We start from the raw sequence: 23,468 nt of genomic DNA, 5'->3' as shown, positions 1-23,468 counted from the left end.
TAAATAATTAAGTAACGCTGCTACTAACAACACCCCTAATTTATGTTATTCTAAAAATTGTTATACAATAAAGACAATTTCAAACTCCAAAGTAAATCGTGATGTATTAACATGAAACTAGTATTCGTCAACTGTAATACAAAATTTTGATATGTTTGCTGTTTCTTCTCGTTTTTTAAACTTTTTAATTTAAAATCAAACAGATTTTTCCTGTCTAACTATTCTATACTTTTTTTTAACAAAAATATATATTATATCACTATCACTCCGAAAACAGCGCTAAGGTTCTTAAAAATATAAAAGCAACCATACGACAATCTCTATACAATTACATGGCACTGTACTGGGAAATACTACAAGGGGAAAAACAATGATACTACCCGTCAGAATTCAACGTGACTATAGACCACAAGTACATTTTTGGCACTTAATATGCCCTGAATTAGACATATTGAACTATGACAGTGTTTTTTAGCAGACGGAACGCTTATAAATTTGATTTTAAGTCGGTGTCAAAAATGGATGAGGAATAAATAGTTTGTGTCAGTGCATTTTATTTGCTAAGTTGCCTGCACGTTCTAACAAAATATTTATCTGCATAACTTCAGCCCAACATTATGTCCTTTTATTTTATTACAACATTTCTTACAGCTGAAACTGTCACCGGTTGGATGACACCCCACGATAAACGTATCAGTATCAGACGTAATATGTTATTAATAAAGTACATTACAACCAGAAAAACAACATTAACCTTCGTGGTTAGCTCGTGGTTTGATCCTAAATCGTTGGAGCGCCAACGATCTGCTAGAATTTGGATCGGACAGTCAAATACATGAAATTTCAGATTGCAGAATTTACGCGTCGCTTGATGTTAATTCCACTTCTCCGCCTATTATCGCTTAACGCGTCTGTCGGTACGAAAATTTCTTTTCATTGTAGTATTGACCCTACAACCGAGCGCGTGAGGGAGGTTGTCTCTTTAATCTAATACTGTCAACATTTGGCTTAAACTTTAAAATCTCGTAAAATCGCTTTATACAAACAGGTTTGAAGAAATGCTTAACCGTGTGAAAAGGCATTTAGATGGTGGATTCAGACTTCTTTCCGTTTGATTTTATAGGAGGAAAATATAATACTAACTTTTAAATCTTTTCGAAGTAGCTAGGCAAATTTTGTGAACGAATTCAAACAATTAATAGTCGAGGTTTCATAGTTTAGTAAAGCTCCCCCCACCCTCCCTTGTAAAGGTGCGTAAGCTGCCGAAAATCTCACCCATCCCTGTGTGGCGTTACGTAATTAGGGACGATCCCTAGATTGATTCACATCATTCATACTACCAGCTTTCACTTTCCGTAGATGGACAGGAAAAAACCGAGCAACAAGTTATTTTGTTAGGAAGTGCTGTGTTTTTACTCTGTGGTTACAAAGTTCGGTCCGGCCGGCACTAAGGTCTGCTTTCAGAACAGGAATCGAATCGTTACATAACCTTTGCACTTTGCGGACGATTGCTACTGCTAGTACAAGTACAGCAGACGGTCTTGTTCTTGGATAGCAGAAGCAGATAAAGGAACTAGGAAGAAGATCGGTGATAGGATAGGATTTAAGTAATAAGTGTAGTGAGAGCTGTGTAACTTTATTATCATAACCTCGAAATTTGTGTCAGTTTTGATGTATTAAATTAATTACTCTGTTTTATTATATATAAGGAATCTTTTACGTAATAATGATAGGCCGACTTCTAGCAAGACACTTGGTTTGTACAATTAATTTCATTTTTATGAGCTTGTAGTCTGTTGATAACAATAAACATTTTGACATTTTTTTAAATAACAAAATACACATATTAATCTTAAATCAATATGTAGCAGACATTTAGAAGTGTTTTAAATAACTAGTCTTAGGCATAGTTACAAGTTATATAATTTTGGCAATAGTAAATAAGATCACCCACCAATAAGCTAGTTTGTTCCTAATTTAAGCATTGATAGCTTTCATAATAAAAACTGTTTAGGTATACAGAATTTGTTAATAATAATTAACATTAACTTGAAAAGGTATTCAAAATATTTAGTCCTAGCCTATAATATTTAGTCCTAGAAGTGGCAGGGGGTAGGGTACGATAAGCGGACCCGGTTTTTTAATATCGAAGAATGTAATCATCGATACCTAATATTAGCATCTCAAATCCTAGACTATCAATCGATATAAAAGTATCTATAGTCCTCAATAATAATCATATGTTTTAAATTAAAATATAGTTTTAATATTTACATCATTGATTAAACAAATTGTTATAACCAAAATTAGGAAAACTGAAGACGACCATATTTCCTCCTCTCACAGTTACAGTTGTTTCTTACCCACAAATTTCACATAAGTTAAAGGGGTTTTCGGTCCAACATGTTGAAGCCACGAAGAACATGTCTTATCATCTTTCAAAGCAATGTCGTGTAGTTTTCTAAAATTGACTGCCATTCTTAATAATTAAATGTTACTTATATATAAAATTGAAATATTACATTACGAGTATTATTTGAAAATTTTTATAGCTGTTGATATAGATTATTTAAGTTAATTGTTCAAAATAATTAATCAGTATTGATTGATTATATCGATGGTTATGATTAAGTAATATCGTTTGCCAATTTTGATATAAAAAAACCGGGTCCGCTTATCGTACCCTACCCGTGGCAGGTGCTGAATTTGCGTTGCATAAGGTCCTTAAGTGTTTTAAGCTGCATAACATATTTGGGGCTGCAATATAATAAGTGGTCACCAACACAATAGGATAATGATTATAGAATAATTTGAATCATCTATAGCCTATTCATGACTATCAAAACAACTGAAAACAAACTGTCAAAGGCTATAAACAAAATGTCGGACCAAATAATGTAATAGATATTTCAAAGACCAATATGGTTTTGGTTGTTTTCAATCTTAGAAATTGATGTATAAATATTAATATAGTTTACAAATTAAAATATAATATATGCCTAATTAATATAGTTACAACAAAACAATAACACTTACTTACCTTATTTATTTTCAAGGGTAGGGTACGATAAGCGGATCCGGTTTTTTATATCGAAGAACGTCTTCGATACCTTATATTCGCATCTCAAATCCTAGACTATCAATCGATATAAAAGTATCTATAGTCCTCAATAATAATCATATGTTTTAAATTAAAATATAGTTTTAATATTTACATCATTGATTAAACAAATTGTTATAACCAAAATTAGGAAAACTGAAGATGACCATATTTCCTCCTCTCACAGTTACAGTTGTTTCTTACCCACAAATTTCACATAACTTAAAGGGGTTTTCGGTCCAACATGTTGAAGCCACGAAGAACATGTCTTATCATCTTTCAAAGCAATGTCGTGTAGTTTTCTAAAATTGACTGCCATTCTTAATAATTAAATGTTACTTATATATAAAATTGAAATATTACATTACGAGTATTATTTGAAAATTTTTATAGCTGTTGATATAGATTATTTAAGTTAATTGTTCAAAATAATTAATCAGTATTGATTGATTATATCGATGGTTATGATTAAGTAATATCGTTTGCCAATTTTGATATAAAAAAACCGGGTCCGCTTATCGTACCCTACCCGTGGCAGGTGCTGAATTTGCGTTGCAAAGGTCCTTAAGTGTTTTAAGCTGCATAACATATTTGGGGCTGCAATATAATAAGTGGTCACCAACACAATAGGATAATGATTATAGAATAATTTGAATCATCTATAGCCTATTCATGACTATCAAAACAACTGAAAACAAACTGTCAAAGGCTATAAACAAAATGTCGGACCAAATAATGTAATAGATATTTCAAAGACCAATATGGTTTTGGTTGTTTTCAATCTTAGAAATTGATGTATAAATATTAATATAGTTTACAAATTAAAATATAATATATGCCTAATTAATATAGTTACAACAAAACAATAACACTTACTTACCTTATTTATTTTCAAGGGTAGGGTACGATAAGCGGATCCGGTTTTTTATATCGAAGAATGTCTTCGATACCTTATATTCGCATCTCAAATCCTAGACTATCAATCAATATAAAAGTATCTATAGTCCTCAATAATAATCATATGTTTTAAATTAAAATATGAATTTAATATTTACAGTGATCAAACAAATTATTATAACCAAAATTAGGAAAACTGAAGACGACCATATTTGCTCCTCTCACAGTTACAGTTGTTTCTTTCCCACCAATTTCACATAATGGGGTTTTCGGTATGAGTCCAACATGTTGAAGCCACAAAAACAATATATTTTATTTGTGTCTTATAATCTTTCAAAACAATGTCGTGTAATTTTCTGAAATTGACTGCCATTTTTAATAATTCAAATTACTTATGTAAAATTGAAATATTACTCAACGTGTATTATTTTAAAGTGTTTACAGCTGTTGATATAGACTATTTAAGTTAATAATTCAAAATAATTATTCAGTATTGATCGATTGATTATATCAATGGTTATGATTGAGTAATATCGTTTGCCAATTTTGATATAAAAAACCGGGTCCGCTTATCGTACCCTACCCATTTTCAAGGATAAATGTGACTGCTTGTGTAACAAATAAGACACTTGCGCCACTGTTCTTGCTGCCATTAGTTGATAATAAAACACATGATTTTAATTTTGAATTTATTTCCAAACACGCTTTTACTTTGGATAAATTTTGAACTATGATGTCGAATCAATTAAATTTTAGGCTTCAAATATTTTAATATAGAGAAGCTATATTTGTATATGTAAAAGAAATGAATTTGTTTTTTAAAATGTATAACATATATTTAAATTGTACTTAAACTCGAAGTGGCCTTAATTTTTCCTAAAATGGCAGGCATTTTTGCGATTTTGTAAGGGTTTCTTATATTAATCACTGCTCACCTACTTTTCAAAACTCATACGTTTTAAAAATATTAGTTTTTCTAGAAATAATTGTAGTTTATAACAAAAGAATTTAATATTGAATCATTTGAATTTTAGTTTTAAAAATACATTTATTAAAATAAAAAAGTAGTAAAGAATAAGTTTGTCTTTAGTGTATAGCACCCTCACAGCCAATGTGAATTTTATTTGAATAAATACAAAATATACAATATCTATAAATATACATATATCTATTGGCAAACTACAAAATTAGCAAAACTCTCTAATTGCATTGTTTTGTATACAGTATAATTATGATAGTTTGGATTCTATTTAAGGAACTAATTTCTTACAAAAATGTAAATATGTGTAGAAGAAAAAATATATTTATAGAAGCTTATGTTATATAAGAAAATGTTCTATAACAACATTTTTTTAATTGTTATAAAAGTAAAAACTGTGAACTAAAGGTCTAACCTTTAGGTAACAATTTTGTTTTCATCCAAAAATTATTTATAGGCCTATAGAAAGTACATTTATGTAAGTTCACAAAAATTTACAACAATGTATTTTTATCTTTATTATTTTTAAAGTCAATAAGATCAAGCACAATTAATTTGTTAGGCAATGATTTATCCGAGTCAGATCCATATCTACCAAACTAATATTGTCTTCTGATTCACTAACAGTACATTCCTAATGCCACTACTGTTAAAATTAACACTTATTGTGAAATGCATGGTAAATTAATTACTCAGCAATAAAAATATTGAACTTATATAAACATAAGCCAACTTGCAGGTAAAACTTTATACAAACATCCTCATTTTGTACTTCAATAATTTACACAAATACATTACACAAATATTTATTTATACACAATAAACAATTAAATATCTAAAGATACAAATAAAATAAATAACAAACAATAAACGTATTGATAAATGGTATAATAACAACCAAGAAATCACTACGACAACCACACAATCCATAATTCTTGTCTACTAGGTGAGTTAGTGCTTGTGCAACAGAATAGAAACAAAATAATAGTTAATCGTCTTCAGTGATGATACTGTTGCTTAGAGAAGTTCTTCTTTGTTTTGATATGATTTTAACTACTTTCCAGACAACAATAGAGTCCAAAAAAATACAATAAAATTTCATGAAGCTCTTTTCAACGTATTAGGCATTTTGGGATTTTACAAGACATAATCTTTTCAAACAATTATTGTGTAAACATTTATTTGCTTACACGTTATTGAAACAATCTTTCTGAAATCGAAGAATACATCCTTTCCAATAACGACACACACGATCATGTAAAACGTAAACTCTTGACAGAGAATTTTGACGAACATACAGTAATTTTGAAGTGTTCAGCAATTGTGTGAACAAATTCATATCGAAAATGTGAACGTCAAAGTTTAAAAGTTTCTAATGACAAATTTAATGAATCAATAAAATGTTTTATGGTATAATATAAGAACCTAGGATCTTTATCTTTAAATTTACATATGTTTTAGTTAAAACAAGGTAAAAATAGACTTGCTGTGAGAGATCATAACTTTTCTTAATGCACACTTCACAGTTTCTCCATTTCCATCACAAACAGACTTTCCGTGGCTAGTAGTAAAAACGAATGTTCATCATCAATAGGAAATTCGGTTTTGTGTTCACTCAAGTTTTCAAAGCTTTTCCTTTTCTAATATTGTGCGGCACCTCCATTGGTGAAATAATGCACTTTCTGTACTTGTGTGTAGTGTTGGTTCAACCAAGCCATGATATCTTTCTGAACAGCATACACAAATCCTACATCATGCTCCATGTCATCACTTATAAAGCAGTGATTCAATATTTTGAATCAATTTTCCTCAATATATAATATATAAATATATATACATACACACACACACACACACACACACACACACACACACACACACACACGCACGCACGCACGCACGCACGCACGCACGCACGCACACACACACACACACACACTGGATAAAGAGTACTGTGGCTCCTTCACTGGTAATAGTAATATAACCGGTAGTAGTAACTCTGAATTTCAGTTTGTATTACAAAAGTGTAATTTTCTGTAAAATCCATAAGCAAGATTGCTTTTATTGGATGTAAGATTTTCTTTTATGGTATTAAGAGATTTTGCTTTACATTATCATGGCATCAAAATGTTGTGCCTTCTTAATCATTTCTGCACCCACATTAACATTTACCTCAGCATTGTCAAACTGTTCAACACTTTAATCTAATGCATGGTATACTTTTTTATTTCAAAACACAATTTACTTTTTCAATTTTGTTTGCCATACGAGGCCTTTCTGTGACAAACCTTTAATGGAGAGCATCCGACATCATCTAAATTTTGATTAGCATCCTCAATACTTTGCTTTTTAATTTGTACTGGAGTTAATTCCACATCTGGATCTTCTTTGTCACTTCCACTGTTGTCATTATCTTCATGTTGGACACAATTTTTGCCCTGATTTTTTGTTAATCCATCTAACCAGTTAATGATTTTGTCAAGGACAAACTTACTGGCCTGAAAGATTAGACAGATGATTTTGTGTGCTTCACAGCAAGTTATTTGATGACTTTCAAAAATCTTTAATAGTAACTGTGATGTCTACAAATAGCATTTTCTTGACCCTCAATAGGGGTTATAATGACCTAAACAACATTAAATCTTTTAAGTCATCTATGTTCTGAAAAGTTTTTGAGATTTCTTATTGACGTGTATGATGGTTAAGTGGCATGCAATATTCCAAAATTACATGGATTCAAACTTTCTATTGTGACACAAGAACATTGTGCAGTTTAAAAAAAGAGATTACGTAAATAAATTTATTTCCCAAAACAGTACTTAAATACAAAGTTCCTACATACATTTTACAGTAAATAAAAATATGGTCACTTATACCAGAAGGTCTATGGTTTTATATATTTCTTAACACTTAACGATTGCCCACAACACTTTAATTAAAAACTAAAATATAAATAACTGCAAAAATGTTGTACTCAACACTATTATTAATTAAATAAAACACTTGACTACTGGGGGGAGTTCATGAAAAAATTAAAAATCTTTATTTATAAACTTAAAATTTCTATACTGTGTGTGGTTGTTACATATAAACATGGAAACAAATAAAAAATTGGTCATTTTTTTAACCCCCGTTGCGAGTGGGGGGGGGGTCGGTTTTCCATATTTTTCAAGGGTTTTCTAGATCCTGTACCGATAAAAAATTTATTTATGATAATTAATTTCTGTTTTTTTCTAAGTGTTCCTAAAGGTATAATCTGTGATCTGTAGGATGGATTTCATTGTATCATAGTAAATAATAGTCTTGTATATCTTTAAATGTAAAAGCTTGATTTTCCGTGAAAAAATTATAATAAATTAATTTTTTAAATATGATCTGTTTATTTTTTCTTTAAATCCATCCTACAGATCACAGAGGGGAACCAAATAAACAAAACAAAAACAGAATCATAACTCTATCTGTTGTAGAAGCTGAGCTGTGTAATTTCTAAGGTAAAAAAATACAACTTTCGGAAATCGACAAAAACCAAAACAGTGTACTTTATCAGTGTACCCATAGTTTCTCACTAGCTAACTTAGTCTTTGATTTAGTTTTAGTTTTTAATGATTTACTACTTAGTCTTTTCACCTCTCTTTGCTTTACTGGACCCATAGTTCATAACCTAACTAGCTACAAACCAGTAAAAATTATGATAACATAACCTAGGTTATGTTGTGTTGTGTTGAAGAGTCAAAGAAACAATAACATAAATCTATGAACTGTTCACTATAAGTCTATAATTGATGATTTCATTTAGCTTTTAGCATAAATAACAACAGCCACTGAACACAATGAATATAACTATGTGATGTAAACAAAGCACTTACACTACAGTTACATGTCACAACAAAGAACAAACTGCAGAAACAATCAGCTGTGATTAGTTTAGTTTGTAAACAGTTGTCTTGTCCCACTTTTCCAAATACAAAGCCAATATCTATAATAAGCTGGCACAATGATTTAATAGTACTAAATATAATTACAATTACAGTATAGTTTTGATACAATAAAAAACATAAATCGTAAAGAAATGCTGACAAAATGTTATCTACTGCTACTTTCACATATAAAACCGAAAAATCAATCCTAAACTATGAACTTCAAATATATTATTTTCAAAGTTTAAAAAATCGTAGGACCTTATATTTTAATGTTCAGAACTGAATATAGAACCAAAATATAAAAAAAGCAAATAAAAAAAATTTAATTTTTTACCGATTTGGCGTGAACCCCCCCCCCTTAATTAAAAAAAAACACACAATTTATAACACTATCAGAATGACAAAATGTTGCACAAATCAACATGGCCAGCTTCACAGAAAGACTTACAGCACCTGAACACTAATATCAGGGCAAATGGCAAATTATCTGTTTGGTGCATATTACTGCCAGAAGTTTTCATGTTTGTGCATAGATAGCAAGTTGCTACAGGCATACAGCTACTGCTGCTCAGCTTCCTTTGGATTGTTTGTTAACACGTTGGATGATGAAAATGCTCATTGGTGTTTTGGTAGTGCCACCCATATGCGGCTGACGTCTTACGGTGTTGTAAACAATGTTTGGCACGCTATAATTTCCTGCCATGTAGCGATATTATGCATCCTCCCTTGTTGTTACAGGTGTGTTTTGGTTATCATAGGAGGTTATTCTTCTGTGCTGATCAGTTTGTTTGTAGTTGTTAAGTATTTTGTGAAGTAAATAATGACAAAAGTTTAAGCGATGATGATAACTTTTGCGATAGCAATAAACTGATTCTCATTGCTTCTGATTCGGAATCAGAGGATTGTTATAGTAGTGGTGATAGTTAGAAGCCTCCAAGTGATAGTGGTAGAGTCTGATCCCGCATTTGACTATGACGACCGAGAAAACAGATTGTAATTCATCTCAGCTCTTAACAAACCACAGCCTAGTTTCTCTGTTGACAATATTGACAGCAATATGTCCACGCCTACGCAACTACTAATATCAGGTAACCTAATAGAACTATCAACCAGAGTATCTGAACCTCAAATTTCCACGTTAGATGGGCCTAATATCCAGTTACAACTACCAACCTCAGAACCAGTGGCACCTGGTTCCAAGCCACAACTACAAATGTTAATAACAGAACCTGCACAATCACTCTCGATTACTCATCGACAACCTCTGACAGCTGCTCATCGCAACATAATCAGCCACAGCAGCGAATAAATCGTAGACAGCCCCGACCATTACTTTTTTGTTTGCTCAAAATACCAGATTGCGAGTTCCTTTGCCAGATGATGAACCTATTGACTATTTTAATTTAATCATGGACCAAGTGTTTTTGGAATCTATTGGTAGAGAAACCAATCCCAACTATGAAGATATTTTTTTGTCAAACATTACTAAAGTCTGACATCTGTCAGTGGAAACCACCCACTCTGCCAGAGCTAAAAACATTTCTTGGACTTTGACTACATACAGGTATTGTGTGAATGCCTCAACTGGAAATGTATTGGAGGATTGACCTGATGTACAATAGTTTTGGCCCGTATATGTCAAGAGATTGTTTCCTCTTGATCTTACAATGCCTTCACTTCACACAAATCAAGACAATTCGCCTGACTGCTTATAAAATCAGACCTGCTGTGGACTATCTCAACAACAAGATGGAGAATATTTACATACCTAAATAGGAGCTCTCTTTAGATGAGTCTGTGGTGTTATGGAGAGGATGCTTAGTGTTGAGGCAATATAAAAAAAAGGCACAAATACGGTATCAAGCTGTATATGTTGACTGAATCGAATGGAATCGTACTGAAGTTCAGCGTTCATGCAGGGGCAATGGATGCGCTGTCTGGACCAGGGCACACAGAAAAGGTAGTTATGCATTTTCTATCTGAAAGATTTGAAAGGGGAAATTCTGTTTTTGCTGATAACTTTCACAACAGAGTATCACTAGCAAAATCTCTATAAAAAAAACATACATTACAGGTACACTGCGTAAAGACAGAGTTAATCTTCCAGCTAAGGTCGTGAAAAAAAATTATTGAAAAAGGGCGAAACTGTATCCAAGTACTATAATGGTATGGTCATTGGTAAGTGGAAAGACGTTAGTTTTGTATCCGCCCTCTCAGTATGAAAATACCATGAATGTTGCTGTAAACGAAAGAGGAGAAGAAAAGGAGAAACCCCTGCCCATAATAGAGTATAATGAATACATGAGTGGCATTGATTAAAAAGATCAACTCATGAGCTACTACCCTAGTGAAAGGATGTGTATACGATGGTACAAAAATCTACTTATCCTCTTCAATCAAATAGGCTTGCTAAATTCATATCTCCTGTACAACAATTATAACATTGCTAAAAAAACAAAATGTTAAAATTCAGAGAAAATGTTATACGGAGCCTCCTAACTCCTACACGAAACAATAAAGTTGAACGGATTCAAGAAATCACACACGAACATCTGCCGACTAAGAGAAATCTAGGTGACGACAACTAGACGATGTTGTTGTGTACAAGCGAAAGTGTTTGGGATGTCCAGACACTCTAGCGCTATGTCTCAGTAAATGTTTCAAGGCATATCACAAGTAAAACTCATTTTTTGCCTTAAACTAGGTTTGAACTGTTTGAGTAAGTGCTATAAACATTGACAAACTAACCATTGAATTTTTTATAAGTGCAAATTAGCATTCTACAATTTGAAAAATGTTAACGATATCAGTTTTATTTCACTCACAAGTTGTCATTTAGGTTCTTACAAAATTTAATTAATTATTAATTACATTACTGTTCTATTAATGAACAGTTTTATAAATATAATTAAAAACAATATAATAAATATAATTATGTGAAGAGCCACAGCAGACGGATTCAGTTTTAAATTACCTGCTTTAAATTTAAATTATCTGTTAGAGAAGATGACTCTTAACAGTGAGGCCGAAATATTTCAAGAATTGAATTAAGTGAACAAACAATATTTCAACGCAGTGTGAAAATATTTCAAATAAATGCATTTGTTTGTTGTAACTTCTAGTAAGTTAACAAGTTCTGTTATTATGAAGTATTTGTTAATTTGTATGAAAATGAGTTTTCATATACAAAAATGTTAGATTAGTTAGTATCTATGGATTATTTTATATTTGGATAACAAGTGATGCATAGAGTTCTCCAGTAACCTTACCTACCTATTCTTTGTTTCAGGCTCAAACAACAGCCAATGTCTTGAAAAATGAAAGTGCAACCACAGTTTTAGCGACGAGGAATTATATCTCTCAGATATCAATTCCATCAGTACAGTGTGTTAGAGGTATGTACCTTAAATAGAAGTTAGCAAGATAATATATTTTAGCTAACTATAATTCATACTACACACACATTGAAGCATGCAGTTTTTGAAGTTTGTAGTGAGCGATTCATCATAGCTGAGTTAAAATCACACCTTTTCAATATTTTGAATTGCTGCTGCCTTGAAGACTTGATCTTAAAAGATATGGTTAATAAGTTAGTTCTAAGGGTGGTAGACTGTTATTATTCTCAATGTAGAGGTTCACGAAATCCTTTATAACATACCATTATCGTGTATACAAAGTTATGATGGGAAGGGTTGATGCAATGTGAATGATTGAGTTCAAATCCAGAGTGTGCAATCTGGACTCCACATCTATCTGAAGAGTTCCAGTAGGAAGTGTCGGTGAGCACCATTTTCTTGAATATTAATGACTGTCTGTTCTCATGTTCAATTTTAATCTGTTAGAAAACTTACTTGCTGGATTGTGTTCAAGTAAATATTTCCTTTGATTGTTTTTCCAATAAAGAAGAAAGGGCCAATCACTCTGTTGTGCATCTAACCGCACCACACGTTTAACTTTGGAGAATGTTAACGTACTTAACAATTTCATTTGGTTGTCCAGACCCTCATGTCCTACAGTTATGATGGTCGATGCAATCATTGACATAAATTGTAGCTTCATCTGTGAAGGTGATGTGTTTCAAACATTTTTGTCACTGTAAATAAGCATGTTATGTGCTAACTCTGTAGTTGTCCTGTAGTTCATCATGTTTAAGTTGGATTTTGTAAACATAAAGATGTAACACATTTTGTTGTTTTGGGAATCCTGAGTTGTCAATTTCGCTTAGCAATTAGTTTCTTTGTCCTCTTAAATAATGTACATTTCCATCTTTATGCTCGACTGTTTCGTTACTTGGTCTAACACATCCAGGGGAACTTTTTAACATCAACGCTTTCAGTTTCTTGAAACCACTCACCAACATATTAGGCAATTAGCTGAAATGATCAGTGTCATAAACATGTTGGAAAGTGCATTGGACAATTTTAAATTCCGTTAACCATAACAAGAACTGTGCTCTCTGCTGAATAGTTCACATTGCAATGTTTATTGTTGTTGAGAGATCGCTGTGTGGCGGCTTACTGTCACACATTCATTCTGTACATCGGCTAAGGTCAAGTGGTGTACAATCTCATCGAAATTAAACTCGATATATTCCTATTAGTTATTTGATGGAATTATCACTATTTTTTTTATTAAATACAAGCTCTTAATCCAGTATATAAGTTGCTTTCCAGTAGGATTTGCTGGCAGATAACTATTTACTCTTATCATAACAAACATTGTTGAAGTTTGAAAAGTGCAACTTCAAACTTCATCATTGAAATGCAAAAACGCACAGTTAGAGGTGTTTTTTAAAAACCTACTAGGTTTTCTAGGGAATTATTTCTAGGGAGTGCCGATGGCCGAGCGGTCTAAGACGTTGGACTTTGAATCTGAGTTAGAGATAGCGCAGGATCGAATCCTGTCTGTGACCATTGCACTTTTTATCAGTATCGACTTGTACTGTATCGACTCTCCCCCTTATTCTGTTTGATAAGATCCTCACACAGGCCAGTGGCCCATGATGACGGGCAGAATAAAGCTTAAAAGGGGGTTGGCTTCTCCTTTTCTTGAAAAAAAAAAAAATTATGCTGTATAATATTCTAACTTTCCTGTTCATGTACATACTAATCTACGTCTTTTTATGAGGATTGTAATGGCCTAATACTTATATAAATTGTTTGGAAATTCTGTCACAAGGATGGTTGTTGTAGCATATTTTCTGAAATCTATCTAAAATCTCGAGAAATTTTAAAAAGGTAATGCAAAAAGTAAAATACTAGTTTATAGTAAGTTAAGTGAATACAAAGAAGTAAAATAATAGTTAGAGGTATCACTGCAAAGAAATTGCATTTTATTGAAATGAAGTGAGTAAATAATTGCTATCACTAGGTGGTTACTACTAATTGCCATCAGGAACTAATGGTCATTGTAACTTCCTTACTGTATACTACAATGCAGTAATTATTCTACTTTTGTAGACTTAGGCTCTTTCCCCGAACTGTGTGAAGTTAAGACTGTGATAACTTGCTCAAATGCACCTCTTGGCAATATCGTCCACTGATGACATTGAAGTCCTTTCTCTGGAAAAGAACTCTATGAATTGTTTGTATTTTAACACCCAGTTGACAATGAAAATTTCAAGTATAATAGGCTTCCAAAAGTCTTTAAAATTAATCTCTTAACTCTTTTAACCCTGATGTCTGTACTATAGGATGTCATAAAAATGGTGTCAACTCCCGACATCCATTTAGTGTGGCATGTACTTTTTATTATTTTACTGGCCACTATTTTATTAAATGCTTTGAAATTTAATAGATATGTATTGTATTCAAATAAATTATATCATTAATCTTTAACTTTGTATTTTGTTGGTCTGTGACTGAGAAATTGCAATTTTTATTGGTTGACTACCCATACTTGTTGCAGATAGATGTATTTCACGAGGTTGTAAATATTCCATCTTGCTTCATGTTTTTGGTTAAAATGTGTAAAGTACAGCAGTTAAACTTTAGTACGTTATTTGTTTGATTTTAAAATAATTAAAAGGAATCACTCAAAGTCTCCCGTAAGCGAAAATACACTAATTAGTAACTTAATTGCAAGTGTTGTTGGTGTATTTAGTGACAACGATTTGAGTGATAGCTATCTTGACAACATTTCTTCTGAATCAAAAGGGGAATTAGGAGTGGAAAGTGAGAGTGAATTATCTGAGACTTACGAGGGCCATCCGGAAAGTAGTACCCGTTTGTGAAATAAAGACACAGAAGTAAATATTAACAAATATAAACATTTTTATTGAAAAGAGCATACCTTAAACTACTTCTCCACATAATCTCCAAGCAAATTTAAGCATTTGTCATAATGTGTGACGAGTTTTTGTTTTTGTATTCCAGCGTCATATTCCTCCGCCGCCAGCCGATTGAAATACGTAGTCACGCCTTCTTTAAGTTCTTCATCGCTGTCAAATCTTTTTCCCGCCAAAAACTCTTTAAGTTTTGTAAAGAGATGAAAATCTGAAGGGGCCAAGTCCGGGCTATACGGTGGATGGTCGAAAATTTCCCAATTGAATTGCTGCAGAAGTTGTTGTGTTATCCTCGCTGCATGAGGCCTGGCATTGTCATGGAGGAGAATGACGCCATCAGACAATAGACCTCTCCGTCGATTTTGTATTGCCCGCCGTAATTTCTTTAATGTTTCACAATACGCATTAGCGTTAATAGTGTCTCCACGGGCCATAAAATCAATAAGCAGTACACCACGTCGATCCCAGAAAATGGTTGCCATAAGTTTCCTGGTGGACAGAACAGTCTTGAATTTTTTTGGTTTCTTTGGTGAATGAGTATGATGCCACTCCATTGACTGTCGTTTACTCTCAGGTGAAGCATAACAAACCCACGTTTCATCACCAGTAACTATGCGATTCAAGAACGTGTCTGCTTCATCAGAATAACGTTCCAAAAATGTGAATGCAGCAGCCATACGCTTGGTTTTGTGCTCATCTGTAAGCATGCGAGGGACCCACCTTATACAAATTTTTGAATAATGCAGATGGTCTTTGACAATTTCATGAACAATTGTTCGAGAAACATTAGGGAAATTTTCACAGATGTCATCAATTGTGACGCGCCGATCGTTCCTCACGAATTCGTCTACTGACCTCAGCAGTTGATCTGTATTGACAGATGGTCTCCCTGAACGCTCATCGTCGTGTGTGTTCCCCCTCCCCAAGTTGAAATTACGACACCAGCGCCGAACAGATGACTCTTCCATCACATTGTCTCCATACACTTCCTTTAATTGGCGATGAATATCACAAGGTCGAACGTTTCTTGCGTTGAGAAATTTTATTACAGCCCTCACTTCACAACTGGCGGCGTTTTCAATTTTTTTAAACATTATGAACTGCCACAGAAACAACACAGGCAATGCTAGCGTCACGGAACTTGTAACAGAGAAGGCAGACTAGCCACTGAAGCGATCTGACCTTGACCGGCGGCTACTTGCGTCGTCAGCGCCTCACGCGGCGGAAATGGGTACTACTTTCCGGATAGCCCTCGTATTTAGATGACACGGATGAAGACCCTACTTGAATTCAGCAGATGAGAACGTTGCTCAACCAAGAACTTCATCTGGTAGGCCTATTGTTCCACTGAGACCTACTCCTAAAGGAAAACATAGAGGTAGGCCTAGAATTAATAATTCTAACAATGATGTGCGTCAAAGTATGCCTAATACACCGATCAAGACCCAAATTTGTTATGGAAAATAGTTGACAAATCAAATGATCGTGGAAACAGTACTCAGTTTTCTTATTTTGAAAACCCTGAGCATAACCTGTGTAAAAATAGAAAAGGTGTCCTTATTGAGATGAAACAGAAATTGCAAGAAGAGCCAAAAAAGCAAAAAAGTTATATATGCACCAAAATGAGTTGCTTTTGCTTGGGATGGAAGAAAAGAAGATAAAACATCCAATTGTCAACAAAAAGCAAGGCCCAATCTGTTGATAAACTATAAAGGAGACATACTGGTTATTTGATATGCAAAATATCTGAAGTTGTTGATAGTTATATGCATGGGCAACATTGATGTGAATGTCCAGATGCTGTACAATTATTTAGACAAAAGGCACACACAGTGAAGTACTTGAAGAAAGCTACCTTTAGTGTAATGGCTCAAATAGTTTTGAATTTGTATATTGTATATAAACAAAACTGCTCTGGATCACCAATATCACGCTTCTGATATAGTAAGGAGCAACATGACAACCCATTAGCTGGTGGGGACAACAGACAAAACTATGGACTGCAAACTTAAAAGGAAGAATGGAAAGGAATTTCGTATGTAACAATGAAAGCACTCAATTTAGGGGTAATTTTATCAGAAATGCCTTTGGTTTTTATTAATTTAAAAGCTGATGTTACATTTACTTGTTCAGAAATGGCAAAAATGATAAATGACGTCTTTACGAAAATGTATGTTACTCCTCTTGTAAGTAGGCTAGGCCTATAACTTTTGTTTCCTTAGATTAACAATTACATTAACATAAAATGAATAGGTATTTTTATGTCTAATATTTTTAGCTGTATGGTTTTTATCAACAAACTTACAATTTTAAAATTTTAATTTCCTTTTTATGCATATGTATTAAAAAATGTTTAAGGATATTATTTTTATTTTTGTAAACTACATTTAATAAGCAGTAAAACAAAAAAGCTATAAATTACTTGGAATTTTCACCACATTACTTGGTATAATGCATGAGGTTAGAAGTGAAGTGTTATGAATGTTAAAGAGCAATTAGAAAATTACAACTGTACTACAAAACTTTCCTAAATAAGGAGCAATAAGAAGGCAAAAATTAAAGAGATCAGGTGAAAATGCCATCAGGAGAAACAGAAAATTACATTAAGGAATTGGGAAAGAGAGTTGATGGAATTATTCCAACTTGAAATTTAAACAAGCCACAGCACATAAAATTTTAATTTCCTCCCTTTGATGTCAAAGCTCATCATGTCTCATCACTTTCAGACAGAAACTTGGCTGTACAAAATTTACACTATTATCCTCAAACCGCATTAGTTGTTTGTCAAGTACGTGTTGATGCTCACGAAACAGCTACGTTCATGAACATACTAATGTCGCTGATGGTAACTGAACTAAAGCACAATGTGACCTAATCTAGCTAGATTCTACAGATACAAAGCATTTTCTACAGTGTGTTGGTTGTTGTTCAAGTGAATCTGGAACAAATATTACTGGGTCTAGGAAATGTGAAGCAAGTACTATCCTTCGATAGTATACAGAATACCAAAATCTTTATACATCAACATCAAGATGAGAATGCTGTCAGTTACAATAAATTACAATGTTTAGTTAGGGTCTCTTACAATGTGATGATCTGAATTTGCTTTATTGCAAATATTGCAGATCTTAGCTTAAGACATAGGGCCATGCCATATCAGAGCCGATCATCGATGATAACTCCCAAGATTTTTTGTTGAATATACAGTTTGGATTTTAGGAGGCTCATACTTTGTTGCATCTTCCAAGAACCAGTTGTGTGGTCTTGTCTTCATTAAATACAAGGTCATTGTTTACGCAGTATTCTTGAAAAAGGCTAACAGCAAATAAAGTTTTCCATTTCCAGTTGATCAGCCAAACAACTGCTAATCTGCAGGTCAATGTCATAGCTGTGTATATTTCAGTTTTACAGTAATCTTGTAGGTGGGTGGGAAGATCATCAGCAGTGAATAGAGTGAACAAGACCGGCCCCAGCATGGAGCCCTGTGGCCCTCCTCTTTTTACCAGTAGTGGCTTAAATCTGTAGGCTCCGTTGATGATCCCTAAGTTGTAAAGCTTCTCCAAGAGCAGATTGTGATCAAGGCTGTCAATAAGCTTTACTTAAATCTAAAAACGTATTTATAGTTGTTTTTCCAGCATCCAGGTTGTGGATTATGTTTTCTACGTTTTCATTCAGAGCAGCTCTAGTTGAATGTCCAGAGACAAAGCCATGTTGTTCTTTAAGGTTAATGTTGTTGGCTTGAAGATGACTCCTAAACCGTCCTGGCGCGATCCGTTCAACGATCTTGGAAAATGTTGTTACAAGAGAGATTGGTCTGTAGTTTTGAATCTTATCTGTTTACCCTTTCTTGTGGAGCAAATAGACCTTTGATGTTTTCATTTTGGTAGGGAACTCTCCTTGAACAAAGGAATTTTTTTAGTATATTAGTGGTATGTACTAAAAAACTTCATATACGTGATATGTCAACCACCCCTACAGAATATGATGGTTTAGCAAAGTTGATGATTTGTTTTACTAGTTGATGCAGACTAGTTGATTGAAGATAAAAAGGATTAAAAGGAGCTGCTGTGGCCGCCTTTCTTTATTTAGCTTATCATTTTTTCTTGTTAACACATTTACCCCTAGAGCTTCCTAAGCGACATTCTCAAAAAACCTATTGAAATGTTGGCATATAGACTCAGTACAGCTAATTGTTGTATTGTTCTCTTTGAGGGACCATGATGAATTTCTAATTAGTCTTTTTGAAGCCCGTTCTAAATTATCACCCCCCATAGAGTCTTGTTTTTATTAAATGATTCTGTAATCAAATCCTTGTTATGTCTATTTGAGTTTTCTCAGACTAAGATCATAAGCCTTTTTGCAAGAGTTGGCTTTATCCTCTAATCTTCCAGTTGAATTGTATTTTTTCCTGAGATTCAAAGACATTTTAAATAATACTAGTACTTTTATTTTTATTGACTTGTAATAAAGTAATTGTTTTAAAATCAGTGTAACTCAGCAAGTACTACTTTTTATTCACTTCAGCCAATAATACATTGTAATAATTCTACAATGTAAAAAGTGCTGTTAATGTAACTTTTATAACTCTGTTTCCAGGTATTCATGTAGGTCACAGTTGTTTAGTAAAAGTACAACATCCGGCCCCAGCGTTCAAGGGGACTGCTGTTGTCGATGGTGACTTTAAGGAGATTGACATTTGTGACTTCAGGGGACAATACTTGGTCCTTTTCTTCTATCCTCTAGACTTGTAAGTCAATCAAATCTTGTTAAGTATTTCTTTGCATGTTAGATAGATTGAGTTATTACAAAAAATGAGTTATTGCTTAAAATTTAACTTGTCTACCCTATTGTCAAAAGTTGGAGGTGGCATGAAAGTGTTAAAAAGCCAACCTGTTTAAGTGGTAAAAAAGTTGGAAGTATTTAATTGTGAATTTGGATCCTGCTATGGTGTCAAATTACCACAAGAAACAGTAAACCGGATACTTTCATGGTCAGTAAATGGGAAGTTAATGGTATTACAGGTTAATTTTGTATTCTTTTCACAGATTATTAGAACATTGTCTAGTTAGGAGTTGAACCTATATCTAACACAGATCCAAAGGCCGATGTCTTAAACAACTCGACGATCAGACCCCCAATAAAGATCATATAGAGGACTTCTCATATATGTGTGCTTGTCAATGCTTTTTTGTAAAAGGACAATTATTTATTTATTTTAATTTTTGTAAAGTTAAATAGCCTATTAAAAAATGTTGGTAACCACCTGCAATTTTGTGCAATAACAATGTAAAATAATCAGTTTAATATCTATGACTGTAATTTTTTATTTTCTGTTTTTATTAATGATTTATGCAGTTGTAAACATATTTCAATAACGTTTAATATACCAATAAATATAGAGTGTACAAAGCCTATTAAAACAGTTTGTAACACAAAATGTAAAGCACAGAAGTCTCATTGGAACACATTTGATAGCACTATCCTTATGTCAGAGCTAGAAACTACCAATCTTAATCTGGCCCTGGTACTAACATCAGTGAGGTGTCTAGTTTAGATTTCTTTGGGTTATGTTTTGGAATTCCGTTCTTTTAGTGCTCCTAATATGTTGAATATTCTTGCATTCGTTGAAATATTTTGTTTTAGTCAAGTTCTAGCTCATAAAATAATGAGAAAACTCAGTATATTTTGTGCTATGGACCAGATTATTTAGGCACAAACCCTGAACATCCACAAACAAATAAAAATATAGCATAATCTCATATTTTCTCCCCAACTATCGTACAGTCTGGACTTTCATGTAAATACCCATTGTACTGTAGTAGCTGGAATTGTAGGTAAATACTTAAAAAGCTTTTTGGGATTGAAAGGATGTAATAACATGATTAATAATCTTAGTGTATAAAAAAAAAAAAATTATAGATATATATATTATTATCAATAATTAACTTTTATAAAAAAAATAAGTTGTATTGGCATGAAAACAAATTGAGTACAAATTAAGTGTCTTAATACTGTACTACTTTATTTATAACATTGCGTAAAAGCAGCGTTTTCTTTGCCAGTTGTCCACCATCAGAATGTTAAGGCTTTATGCCAAGTTGTAGTTATTTGTCTATTTGAGAGCCCAACCAGAATTGTTTCCAAAGTAACTAAAATAGCCTACTGTTCAACCATAATTAATTTATGACTGTTTTATTTCATGTATTATATAAAAATTGCTTTATGAATTAGACTTATGAGTTAGGCTCTATATAAGAATCCTGGTTATTTTGTAATTTAATCTATATATATAAAAATGAAACTGTTCGTGTGTAACAGCATCACTCACAAACGGCTGGACGGATTCGCCTAATTTTTTTTTAAATTTGTTCGTCTTGATCTGTAGAAGGTTATAGGATACTTTTTATCCCTTTCCCGATTCAGGATTCCGCCCCACTGGTTACAGAAATACCCGTAAGAAATGCATTGCAGCAAACATATGTTATTAAGTGAAAGAGTCTTTTCAAATTTTTAATCAGCTGTTCTTTGTAAACATATATAATGCGACAAAAAATATATTTATATATAAATTTCTTTACACTTATAGTTTTAAAGCATAGAGTAAGCTTAAGAGAAACGACAAATTTTGTTTAAACTGTTTCTGCAATCATAATATATAAAAATGAATGTTTGTGTGTTTGTCCTTTATAGACTCAGAAACTATTGGACCGATCACTATGAAAATTTGTATTTTTCTATGTAGAAGGTTTATACGCAATGCCCATTGATGTAACTAACCACCAGGCTGTACTGCAAGATATAACAGTTATCAAAGCGCCTGCACATTATAAACTGCAATTACAACACAGTAGTTACGTATATTAAAATATCCAAACACTATTTGAAGGCAAAGAAATATACGGGCAAAGCTTAAGAGACGCGTGCGAAGCCGCGGGAAACAGCTAGTTTTATATATATATATATATATATATATATATATATATGGTAAGAAAAGGTTGTTGTCTTTGTTCCCATACTCCTAATTTTAAATTTTCTCCACAAAAATCGTTAATGAGATATTATGTCTGTACAGGTGTGTTTGTGAATGTTGTTTGTGTGTACTTTGTAAATTATTAATTTTTATATAAATATCTTTATTTAAATCTGATAAAAATTACAATGTAGAAAATTATATTTTCAACAATATCTAGAAGTCAAGTTGCTACATTAAAATGTCACTATATTATATTACCTTGGACCTTAGTGAAATGGTTCACTATGAGGATCAAATACAAATTGTGTAATTAACTGTTTTATGTTCAAAAAGCCACAAAGTAAAGACAATCTGGGCACATTGGACATGTTTTTGACATGAAATTTAAATTATTTAGTTCAAAATTTTGTATGGCTACAAAAAGTAACAGTTAAATTGTAAGTAGAATTTTCAGTTTTTGGGGCCGTCATTAATTCATTGGTAATATGGAATTACAAGGTTATAACATTGCGTTCAGAGTTATATTGTGTACCAGGGAAATGGACTGATTCGAATGTTTTAAATTCTTATTACATTGTATCTCAGTAGCCATTGTTAAGACAGCTAGCAAAACAAACTGATGTACATGTAACTGCTTATAATCCTTGCATTATTTTATTTGTGGAGTACTTAATTGAGACTGAGTCGGTCTAAAACAATTGGTGGAAATATTTATATTTGTATTGTAGGCCTAGGTCATTATTAGGAGTAGCTGGGACATGGTTCAAGGATGAGAGGCATACAAGAGCAGTTTGGCAACAAGGACCAGACTGTTTGTTGCTCTGGTTGGAGATAATGAAATATCTTAATTTGTAGGTCTGATTTTCAGCAGAGTTTATTTACAAAAATTAATATAACACTTTAAATTTTAACATTATGTTTTTTTTAATTTAGGATATGATAGAAATGTATGCTGTTAATAAACTATTATTTATGTTGCTATGAATTTTTTTCCTTTAGCAGTGTTACACTGGTAAGGGTGTAGGAAATAAAAATTCCCCAAATACTAAAGAAAAATTATTTAATTTTTACATGAAGATCATCTAAATAACATCATGTAAACTAATAAAACAAAAATCATTATTTTTAACTTACTTGGGAACTACACAAAGTGACCACTTCCAGTGCAGGTAATATAATTCATACCAGTTTTTATTGACAATCTACTGTATACTATTATGTAAAAATCTAATGGAATCTCTCTGTATGTTTGTGTGTGTGTGTGTGTGTGTGTGTGTGTGTGTGTGCGTGTGCGTGTGTGTGTGTGTTTCAATCAC

At 32.7% G+C, this 23,468-nt stretch overlaps 1 protein-coding gene across 2 annotated transcripts in view; it reads left to right on the top strand.

Annotated features, from left to right (window-relative positions):
- The first annotated feature begins 1,319 nt into the window (after positions 1 to 1,319).
- LOC124359733 (peroxiredoxin-2-like) overlaps positions 1,320 to 23,468 on the top strand; it is a 51,884-nt gene continuing 29,735 nt past the window's right edge. The window contains exons 1-3 of one of the 2 annotated variants that reach the window (XM_046812722.1): positions 1,320 to 1,756; positions 12,186 to 12,291; positions 19,776 to 19,926. In XM_046812722.1, the coding sequence (XP_046668678.1) occupies positions 1,727 to 1,756; positions 12,186 to 12,291; positions 19,776 to 19,926 (287 nt within the window). In that variant the 5' untranslated portion in view covers positions 1,320 to 1,726. The remainder of the gene's footprint in view (positions 1,757 to 12,185; positions 12,292 to 19,775; positions 19,927 to 23,468) is intronic. The other variant, XM_046812723.1, reaches the window with a different exon arrangement.

Source organism: Homalodisca vitripennis, chromosome 4 (assembly GCF_021130785.1).
Source record: "Homalodisca vitripennis isolate AUS2020 chromosome 4, UT_GWSS_2.1, whole genome shotgun sequence".
Lineage (NCBI taxonomy): Eukaryota > Metazoa > Arthropoda > Insecta > Hemiptera > Cicadellidae > Homalodisca > Homalodisca vitripennis.
The sequence above is the reverse complement of the archived record's forward strand: the minus strand, read 5'-3'. Positions and strand labels throughout refer to the sequence as shown.